This window comes from Glycine max, chromosome 17, assembly GCF_000004515.6.
Source record: "Glycine max cultivar Williams 82 chromosome 17, Glycine_max_v4.0, whole genome shotgun sequence".
In the NCBI taxonomy this organism is placed as follows: domain Eukaryota; kingdom Viridiplantae; phylum Streptophyta; class Magnoliopsida; order Fabales; family Fabaceae; genus Glycine; species Glycine max.
The window spans coordinates 31,816,921-31,828,114 of record NC_038253.2 but is presented as its reverse complement, the minus strand read 5'-3'; the positions used below and the strand labels follow the sequence as shown (position 1 = coordinate 31,828,114).

Here is an 11,194-nt window from a genome sequence, read left to right as displayed (position 1 = left end):
GTTAGATACAATTAATTTCAGTAAAAATTAACAACAAACATCTAAATAAAATTTAAATTAGAATATATAAAGTATTAAAATAATATAATATATTAATAATTTTTTTAAAGATTTTTGTCACTATTACACAATTACATATCATTATATATGATAAATTCTATTAAATTTTATAATAATAGTTTTAAAAATAAAAATAAAATAATTCTAAAATTTATTATTATCATTAACAATCACCAACAAAATATTTTAATTTAAAAACTAAAATTATCATTAGCATACACAGGTAATATAGTTTTTTTTCTTGATTATTCAGTTGAAAATTATCATGCATATATTAAATTTGTTAATTTTTTTTCTTCATAATTTTCATAATATTTATCTCTAAAATCATTTGGAATATATATATATATATATATATATATATATATATATATATATTAATTTTAACTAAAAAACCTTTAAAATTACTATTACACTCCCCACATATTAAGCCATTTTGCTCAATCCATTTACTAGAGTTGGTGAGCTATTATAAACTAATGATCTTTGATTCCTGCTAATAATGTTTTTTTTTTATAACGTTGTATTGACTTAATTGTAAATTTTATCATTAAACTTTCACTATGGTGTGACTTTTATCATTCAAGTTTTATTTTTATACATTTTATCTCTCAACTTTCATAACTTTACAGTTTTTACCACTTAAGTTTTTTTTTTCCACGAATTTTAACATCCAAATTTTTAATATTTTATAAATTCTACCATCAAATTGGTAATAAAATAATATAAAAATCATTTTTCTAAATTTCTGTATATTCGGAATATTTATAATTGATGTAAAAAAATGACTTTCTATATCCGTTGTAATTATAACTTATGCAAAAAATTAAATCATAAGTTAAAATCATTCATCTTTCATCAATGGTTATAAGATACACAAAAATTGAAAATTTAAATAATAAAATTTATGAAAACAAAACTTAAGTAATAATTTTTTTTTCCAAAATAATAAAAATAAAAATTAAGTGATAAAATTTATAATTCACTGCCCACATAAAACAAAGTTACCATAAATTGGTGTCCAAATTGACTCAAGTCTGAATGCCACAAGTACTAGTAGAACCACCACCTTTTGCAATGTGTAAGTGTGAGTGTAGCCTCTGCTGCTCTGCCCCAGCAACAGGTCACAGCACAGAAGGAGGGAAAACTGTGACTCAAAATTGACCCATCAATTCACCAAAACACACATATACTTACTTGGCCCAAGACAAACCAATTGTCCTTTTCCCTCTTTTCACACTCTCATTCTCACTTTTCACCTTCTTCCTTCCTTCCTTCCTTCCTTCACCATTCCCTGCAACCTCTTTTTCTTCTCCTTCTCCTTATGTGAAAGGTAATCATTCATTCATTCATTCTACTAGAAAATAAAATATCAAAATACTGAAATTAACAATTATCTTATCACTAATAATTCTTGTTAAAAATTAATTTCATAAAAAATTATTCTGTAAATTGTTTTTATTTCATATAGCCTTTGTTTTGTCATTGATTGTCGATCTTACAATTTAGAGCAGCGTCGTTTTGTCTCCTAGGTATTCTCTCTGCCTTGATATAATGATTTTAGGATCATATTTTCGCATTTGATTAATTTTGTTATTAATTTTTTTTATTGAATCATACGTTTGCTTCACATTTCTTTGTTCCTTCGTTTCTCCGTTGATTTTTTTATTTGGATGTTTGGAGTTTCTAGGGTTCTTTTAAGCTCTTTGTGATATTTATGTAATTTGATTTTTTCTTCTTTCTGGTGTGCAGTGTGCTATGAATAATGGTGATGAAGTAATGAATATATGATAATGTGCTTGCCTAGATATGAATATAGCCACTGTTTCGTGTAAAATTTTCTGTGATAATTTTGGTTTATTCGTTTTTTTAAACAATATTTGCTATGTAATTTGTTATGAAACAAAATGTGATTTCATTAGTAGTATATTCAATGAACCAATATTGTCCTGTGCTGTGGTTTGCAATTTTTTTAGTTTTTATTGCTAGCATACTAATAATTGGTGTTAGATCACGAGTTAAAAAGATGAAACTAATATAACTATCTGTTGATTTAGTTTGGTTCAATTGTGCTATTAATAAGAGTTAAAAAAATGGATGCGGAAATACTGTCTTAGTTCATCTTTTCTTTTTACTCAAGGAGTTTAGTTTCCTGTCCCTTTTTCAGGGGTTAGGTTTTATAGTTGTACAATGACTAGACTGGCAACTCGAAGAAAAAATAAAAGGCAGAGACAGGGGGATGATGGTGGTGGTGGCACTTCTGACATATGGAGGTACTACTAGCTGACACTCTTTGGGTTTTGGATTATGAAATGTAATGAGATTAGAGCTTATTGTTACACTTTGCATGCTTGTTGTTTTATTGTGTAGGAAAATTCACAACACGGGTGCGGTGACTGAAGATGATATAAATCAACTGTATATGATTTGGAAGCCAGTCTGTTCAGGCTGTCGTGTTAATACTAAAGACAACCCTAATTGCTTCTGTGCATTGGTTCCGCCAACAAATGGTACCCGGAAGACTGGTCTATGGCAGAAGGTGTCTGACTTTGTTGAAAGTCTTGGTCCTGACCCAAATATGGATCTTCGTGCTTCTGATAGTTCACCTGCAGGTCTGACAAATCTTGGTGCAACATGCTATGCCAACAGTATACTACAGTGCTTGTTCATGAATAAATCTTTCCGAGAAGGCATATTTTCTGTAGAACCAGATGTTTTACAACAACAACCAGTGTTAGATCAACTGACTCGGCTTTTTGTACAGTTGCATGCTAGTAAAATGGCTTTCATAGATTCTTCTCCATTTGTAAAAACACTGGAGTTAGACAATGCAGTTCAGCAGGATAGCCACGAGTTCCTGACATTGCTTCTGTCATTACTTGAGCATTGTTTGAGCCATTCCATAATTGCCAAGGCAAGAACAATAGTTCAAGATCTTTTCCGAGGAAGTGTGTCTCATGTGACAACGTAAGAACCAGTAATTGTGTGTAACTTGTTGAATAATATAGAATAGTTTTTTCCTACTAATTTTATTTTACTTTTGTGGGGATGGCACTGTTGGAATATCATAGATTTGTCAAATATGTTGAAATTCCCTCTTTTATTTTTAATTCTTCCCTTCCCACACTTCTTAAAAATACAGGAAAATGCCCAAAGAACAATTATCTTGGGAATGATGTTCATGCTGCTAACATGTAAAATATTGTTGTTTTTTTAGCTGCTGTTGATTCTTCCTACAAAATGCATATATGATTTTTGTTTCCTCTGATGATGTATTTGATATTACCAAATGACACTATTGATTATCCTTTTTGTACTAAATTGGCTGTTACATTTGTCTTTAAGTACTGTTTGGTATTGATAATAAAATTAATGGTACTGGTTGTTCAGAATCCTTTTCTCGTTGTTGGTCAAAAGCTAAGATGCATTGGCACTGATATGGACAGAGGACATGACAGTGACACAGACACGGCAGCACAACAAAATTTGATGTGTCCATGTCTATTTTGTAGTGTCCTGTTGTGTTGTGTCTAACACGAAGTGTTTGGCATGTTTCCAACACGGCCTTTCTTGAAGTGTCTGTGCTTCATATGTCAGAAGTGAATCTGGTATTTTATGATCAAATGATCCCAAATAAATTACTTATATCTTCTACATTCATATTAGATATGTATGTGACCAGTAGTAGTTGTGTTTATGACTGTTACACTTTTCTAAATTTTATCTTTGCTTTACAGGTGTTCGCAATGTGGAAGAGACTCTGAGGCTTCTTCCAAAATGGAGGACTTCTATGGGTTAGAGTTGAATATCAAGGGACTGAAAGGTTTAGATGAGAGCCTAGATGATTATCTTGCTATTGAAGAGCTTCATGGTGACAATCAATATTTCTGTGAGTCATGTAAAACGAGAGTTGATGCTACTCGCAGCATCAAGCTGCGTACATTGCCTGATGTACTTAATTTTCAACTTAAACGTTATGTCTTCCTGCCACAGGTACTGGGAAAAACTTGAGTTCTTATTGGGAGCATTATACAATTAATGCTGTGCATTTTTCATGGTTTACATATTCTTTAGGTTTGATTATAGTTCTTTTGTTTTGGGTACAAGAGAGAAATGACTCAAATGAGTACTACTGTATTAGATTGAGAATGATAGGGAACTTATGAAAAGAATAAATAATTAAATATCCAATTACAAAATAAATAAATAAAAACTTGTGGATATTGTCTATCTCTTTAAGCATCTACTGCACTGTGCTCTGGAAATCCATGTAATGGAAGATCATTCTGGAAACTGTTGATGATTTTATCTTATACAATCATGAAAACAAATTCTGGCCTTACAAAATTAGAGTTCCTCATAGTTCATATGCACCAGAGTCCTGAAAGCTATTTGTGTGTGGGTGCCACTCCCTCTCTGTAACAATAACAATGTTTTAAATCCTGCATAGTGGCATGTAGTGGCCAGGCCCTGAAACACTATAGCTAGATACCCGGTATTTTGAATTTTTTAAATAGTTTACATGTATACATATAAATTCTAAAAAATGATCCAAATTACTCAATTAATGACATTCATAATTAAAAATGAAAAGTCAAGGATGTCAAACAAAACATGCATGTAAATAACAAAGTCAACTAAATCCAAGTCTTCATCATTTTCACTACTATTACAGCTGTAATTTCATTTTTGGAGATTGAAATCCAAAAGATACCTCCCCCTCCCCCCCCAAAAAAAAAGCACTGATGTCTCTGTTCAGGATTTTTTTTTGGAATCAACACCTAGTGCTACAGCCATTACACTATATATCTCTGCTACAGCATCCTCTGTAGTAGTCAGTGGCCGCGCTGCACTACCATAGCGGTGCTAGTGCTACAACGTGCTATTTAAAACCTTGATATATAATTTTCCCAACTATGCCAAATCCTTGTATCAAATACATAAAAAATCCCTCCAGTGTGTGTATCACCATTTATACCAAATATCTTGGTCTAAATACATTATCTGAGAGAGCAACGCAGGAACCTTGATCTGTTTTTCACATGCAAGTTATGAGAGCATCGCTTTCTTGTTTCTAATTCTGTCTTTTGTATTTGTTGGTGTCTTAGTAGGATGTTTTGTCTTCCTTAATAAAGTTTCAACTAAGAGAACAAACTTTGAATGGTTATAAAGAAGAGATACTTGATTTACTTTGCAAACCTGTATAGGATATATTTTGAAATTCTTTCTTTGAGTAGTGATCATGCAAGAGTAGTTTTCTGAAGAGAGAAACTGTGTTAATGGTTGCATGCTTTTTCTTTATTTGGGTGTCTTCATGTTACAGTGGTTTTTTACTTTTTTTTACACCATCTTCTTTTATTTCCCTTTAATTTTTGGTCTCCTAATGCCCAGGGACTAAATCTTATTTTACATAACACTAAATTTCTTTCTGATGATTTGTCTTTTATTCTTCTGTTTCCACTGACAGAATACAATGAAGAAGAAAGTTACTTCTGCATTTTCATTTCCCGCTGAACTTCATATGCACCATAGATTGTCTGAGCCATCTCAGTTTGAATTGATGTATGACTTGTCAGCTGTACTGATTCACAAAGGAACTGCTGTTAATAGTGGTCATTACATTGCCCATATCAAGGATGTAAACACTGGGCAATGGTGGGAATTTGATGACGAGAATGTTACTAACTTGGGTTGTCATCCAGTTGGGGAAGGAAGTTCTTCTACTTCTAAATCTGTTAAGACAGATGTACTTCATTCTAATTGCTCTGGAGCAATGCTAGCTGACAGTAATGGTTTAGATGCCACTCATTCACGATCTTCGCCTCTGGAGACATTTTCATCTAGTGATGCTTACATGTTGATGTACCATCTTAAGCATAGCAAAAATGTTGGTGAAAAGGGTGGAATTGTTTATGGTGCTAACCTTGAAGAAGTAGCGGGCAATGCAGTTACTGCACAAGACAGTGCTTGTCTTCCTTCTCATCTTTGTGAAGAGATTCAAAGTTTCAATGCCTCATATCTTGATTCTTGCGAGCAGTACAAGCATAGGAAAGTGTTAGAATTGAGCCGTATCAATGAGAGGAGACAGGAAGTTCGGTCCATTTTAGCTGAAGCTCCTACTCAATCACTGCAGCAACCGTATTTTTGGATTTGTAGTGACTGGCTTCGTCAGTGGGCTGACAACCTTATTCCAATGTTAGTGCATAATTTCTATTGCATTTTTTTACCTTGAATATTTATGGTTTTATTCTGTTTATAATATGTGATACAGTTCTTTCCTTCGCACCTTTAGATCAAGTGTTCCTTCTGCCAATTATTGGGGTAGAGTTATTTCACTCAATCTATAGGTGACTTCCTAATGTTAACTGCAGTGCTCTTGACAATACATCTATCCAATGTTCACATGGGAAAGTCCCAGTGTCAAAGGTTACCTCAATGAAGCGATTATCTTCTAAAGCATGGGATAAATTATTGTCTAAGGTAAGCTAGTATACATTTAGTACTTGATTCCTTTTTTTTATTAGTCTCCATGTGTTACGAAATCATACATTGATTCTGTAGCTTCTTTAAAATCAATATGAAATGAAAAGCAATAGTAATGTAGCTTGGGAAAGAATAAATTGGATAGTGATTATTTTTTTGTTCCTCTTTTATTGTGATGGTTAATACTGGTAGGAGAGATGATAAAAAGATTTATCAGAGGGAGCATTAGCAGACAAAAACTAGTATCCCACTATCCCGTGAGTTACTGAATAGCATTAACTGGCTGTTTTCATCATGAAGCACTAAGTTTAGCTTGTTCTTATTGGTGATGTTAGCTAGGAAACTATTGTCATTTGTGGGTCTGAAGGAGGACTGGAGGTGAAACGTTTTGATAAATGAAAGTCTTTGTGAAGTAGGTTATTATAGTGTTTGTTTGTTGACGTAAAGAGGAGAATGCAGTATACTTGTCTGAATGAATTACAGTGTATTAAAAATAACAGGAAATTTAAGCTTTTATTGAAAAGTTTAGAAACTGTTGAATGTTGATTTTTAGTTATGGACTTATGGTTTATTCATATATATCTCCTCATATTTTGCCATTGTTGCTAAAATTGTGTCCATAATATACTTCATTTATTGGATTGTAAAATTCAGTATGGTGGGGGACCAACTCTTTCTCATGAAGACTGCTGTTGGGATTGTCTGATTGATGGGGCTCAGAATGTGGTGTCAGCTGACACCTATCGGGATCAAAGAGAATCATTGAAGCGACTTGCACGGGATATTCTTGATGGAAATTGTGAAGACGGAATGTACTATGTGTCTAGACCATGGTATGGATACAAAACTTTTTTTCCTGCCATTTCTGCTTTTTCAGAAAGGGATAAGAGGTGGTGTGGATAAGTGTTCTGTTTTGGTATGAAATAATAAGTTGCCAGGTTCAGTTTCAGAGAAATCTATCACCTGTTCTGCTCAGTCTTAATTTCCTTGCATTATATTCCCTAGGCTGCTATGATAGTTCAAAAGTAACAATACCAAAGTCTGTTATCCCGACACGTTTAATTTTGTAGGTTGCAGCAATGGTGGAAAAGAAAAGTTGTTGATGTTCCATCTGAAGCTGATGCTGGACCAACAGCTGCCATTTGCTGTCCACATGAGCAACTTATGCCTGAGCAAGCTGTTGGTGCTAAGCGGTTGCTTGTTCCTGAGGATTTCTGGCTTTTCTTATATAAAGATGCCATTTCTGTAAAAGCTGATGATCCTCTAGGTTGCCCTACTTTTCCTTTAGACTCCAGAGAGTGTTCCCAATGCAGTGATGAATTATCTGAAGAGGCTTGCTTGGAGGACTCTTTAAGGTCTCTTCTGTACATTTTATATTTTTATAATAGTGATGTAGAAAATTTTGAGGTGAATTTTGTTTTCATGATGCAGATTAGTAAAACAAATGCAGCGCCAAAATCATGAGAAATTATTTGTTGGTAAAAGTATGCCGCTTACTCTAAATTGCAAGTATTTCTTAGTTCCTTCTTCGTGGATTTCGAAATGGAGAAATTACATTAATTTGGCTGTCAAGACTTCAGATAAACCTGAAACTTTAGATGGGGTAATTGATTCACTGATCTGTGAAAAGGTACTGTTACCTTACCTTGCTTTTTTTGTCATGTTATGTGCATCTTGCTTTTGTGTCAGCATAGTATACTAACTAGCATTTTGTTAAATTGAGTTGGATTTTTAGGTACGCGATTATTATGAGAATATCTACTTTGAAAAGTAATTCTAGGGATTTTACTATTTTAGTTGTGCATTGTAACACTCTTAAATTGTCACTGATTGGGTCTTCATGTGTATGACGTCTTCAGTCTGTCGAATTTAATCCATAGCGATTTCATGATGAATTTTGTTCCCACTTTTTTTGTGTATTCAGCACTCAGGGCTCATTGAAAGGCTTCCTGAACTGGTTATCACACGCGGTGCTATAATCCCAAGGGAATCTTCTGTAAGTTAGAATAATGAAGGAATTTCTACAATGTAGTCAGTCAAGTGACATGTACATGCACCCCTGCATTTTTATGTCATTGTTTTATTAGCAGAAACTAAATTCAGTAATTTTAGCATGCTTCAAATCTTTTTTCTTAAATAGTATGTTCTCAATGTCAACTTGCTCTCTTTGTTCCTCCATTTTTATGCATCAATGTGACTTAAGTGTGCTTTACAATTATTCACTTTGTGAATTCTAGGTAAGTGGCTTAACCATCATATCTGAGAGTGATTGGAAATGCTTCTGTGAAGAATGGAGTGGTATTGAGACCAAAGGAGTATCTGCAAGAATTGAGAATGTTAATGATTCAGAAAATGCTTTTACTGGATCCTGCAGAGAGATGCCAATATGTGAGGATCAACTTAACACTTGGGATAAAGTGAATAATGAAAGTAGGAATGGACAAATTGTGATTAAGACTTGTCCTGAGGTAATCCAAAAACTCTGCCACAAACTGTTGGATATGCTATTTCTGCCCTGATGCTGCTTTTTTTGCACCTTGGTTGCTTAGTAGTTAACTTTGTGCTTGGTTTGTGGAAATATTTTGTTTTCAACTATTCATTTTCTATTTCTATTACAAAAATACCACCTTGTGTATGTGTTCACTTTGTTTCTTATTTTAAAAAATTTGCACAGGAAATGGTGGAAACAAGTTGCATATATTCTTCAAATAATCCAATATGGTATTTTCTGTTGATATATATGAATGAATGTGTAGTTCACCTTGGCTTGAAAGGCTTTTGTTTTTGTGTGTATTGCATGTTTCTGAATGAAAGGAATCACATCTTCAAAAAGCTACTTCCGGATGTGTTTATGTAACTAGACTGAAAATAAAATTGTACTTGAATTAATAATTGTATAGTTTTATTTTATTTGACTGGGTCTATGTGACTGTCCACTCCCATATTTGCTCCCACATAGCTAATAACTTTAACCTACTTATGTTGTTACTAGAAAGTAGAAACTTCCTTGTTTAGTTTGCATTTGAACTATAATCCCCCATTCTTAATATGCAGGTTTGTGAAAGTTGCATTGGAGAAAAGGAAAGCTGTGAGTTAATGCAGAAACTTAGCTATTGCAATCAGGACATTAGTGTAATTCTTGTCCGTGGAAGGGAGGTCCCCAGATCAATCTTACAGGCTTCAAAGGGCTTTGTTGAAACAGACAGACGAGTTTCCAAACGTTCCCGGAAGACTAAAAATGAGAGTTCCATTAGTCTGAAAGTTTCTGCTTCAACATCAATTTATCAGCTGAAAATGATGATATGGGAATCGTTTGGGGTAAGCCAAGTTTGTGCTATATGCTTATCATTATGCTAAAACCCTCCTCATATTTGTATTTAGTTTTTTGTTGTGTAAAAGCATTTCATATCAAGGTGAGCTGAAGCTGACTTGGATGGTTACACAGAAATTAGGGATGTCGATCTGTTAAACTGAAAATAGAATGGGATGGAAAAAACATGATTTAGTTGCTTTGTGAAAAATCACTTTCAATTTGTTTTCATGCTACGAGAAAACCCAATTTTCCGCACAGTTTTTATAAATTAGCTGTACTCTATTTAACTACCATTCTGCTTTCTTGCACAGTTTTTATTTTAAATTTTCCGCCTTCCAATTTTTCCACCTCCAATAAGTGCATCTGTTGTAAATTAACAATATAAGTAGGTGGTTTGACTTGAAATGGATGGATATTTTGGTTGACACACAAGAGAAACGTGTTAGTACTTAGTAGGTTTACACTTTACACAAATGAAATGACATTTATGGGTGTGGTTGTGTAATTTGTGTTCACTTTTATCACAAGATTATACTAATGAAGTACCTTCAGTATTTTATTTTTTGGGGTGGGGGTGATTTTGTTAATTAGTGTGTATATTATATCTGATAATTGTCCTTGCAGGTTGTAAAAGAAAACCAGATACTACAAAAAGGTGATAGAACAATTGATCTTGATAATGAATATGCTACGCTTGTGGATGTAAACATATTTGCTGGAGATCAGATTATTGTGAGGGACTCTGAGATCCATGAAAATCGAGATATTGCAGGTATGCTATTTGATACTAGTACATGATTATCTTTTCCTTGTGTATACATACAGAAATTGTCATATTTGTATTTTGCAGATGAGCTTTGTGACGAGGAAATGGAAACACAACGTATCGAGGCAGGATTTCGTGGAACACTCTTAACGTCGAATGGTTTATCTCAGGTGGTTTAGGAAGTGCACTTTCAGTGGTATCATCTTTAACATTAGTGTATATAGGAGTTCTAAAGAAAAAAGTCCGAGTGAGAAAAGAAAGGTTGTGGTGTGATTTAACTATGTAAATTTATGTGCCTGGACTTTACATACAGGTCCGAAAGCCAAGATAATGGCAAATTTTGGAATGTTTCTCTTTTTGTTTTGGTTTGTGTGTGAGCAAATGCTCAAAGGTTGAGCTAGCTACCTCATTTAAAAGTGAAGGAATGCTACTTGCACTTTTAGATAACCTAATACGAGGGATTTTGAGCAATGATAATCAAATTTATGGATTACATGCATAGCGCATCAGCCATACTAGTTACAATTGCCATGTATTTCCTTGCTAGTCAAGTAGTTATAATCTTGCAAATT

At 33.5% G+C, this 11,194-nt stretch overlaps 1 protein-coding gene across 2 annotated transcripts; it reads left to right on the top strand.

Annotated features, from left to right (window-relative positions):
* Positions 1-1,140: 1,140 nt before the first annotated feature.
* LOC100814430 (ubiquitin carboxyl-terminal hydrolase 26) lies at positions 1,141-11,115 on the top strand. 2 transcript variants are annotated; one of them, XM_006601038.4, is made up of 14 exons: positions 1,141-1,393; positions 2,228-2,333; positions 2,431-3,027; positions 3,798-4,053; positions 5,528-6,255; positions 6,432-6,540; positions 7,198-7,376; positions 7,614-7,898; positions 7,975-8,173; positions 8,468-8,539; positions 8,781-9,011; positions 9,598-9,861; positions 10,481-10,628; positions 10,707-11,115. In XM_006601038.4, the coding sequence occupies exons 2-14, from the start codon at positions 2,251-2,253 to the stop codon at positions 10,799-10,801; spliced, it is 3,246 nt and encodes a 1,081-aa protein (XP_006601101.1). In that variant the 5' UTR covers positions 1,141-1,393; positions 2,228-2,250; the 3' UTR covers positions 10,802-11,115. The 2 variants fall into 2 exon arrangements, with proteins under 2 accessions (XP_006601101.1, XP_040866888.1); XM_041010954.1 differs by lacking the exon at positions 1,141-1,393 and adding an exon at positions 1,417-1,592.
* The last annotated feature ends 79 nt before the right edge of the window (positions 11,116-11,194 follow it).

Coding starts and splice junctions, on each gene's coding strand:
- LOC100814430 (XM_006601038.4), top strand. CDS start 2,251: ATGACTAGACTGGCAACTCGAAGAAAAAATAAAAGGCAGAGACAGGGG. Junction 2,334..2,430: donor GGCACTTCTGACATATGGAG/GTACTACTAGCT, acceptor TTTATTGTGTAG/GAAAATTCACAACACGGGTG. Junction 7,377..7,613: donor TACTATGTGTCTAGACCATG/GTATGGATACAA, acceptor TTAATTTTGTAG/GTTGCAGCAATGGTGGAAAA.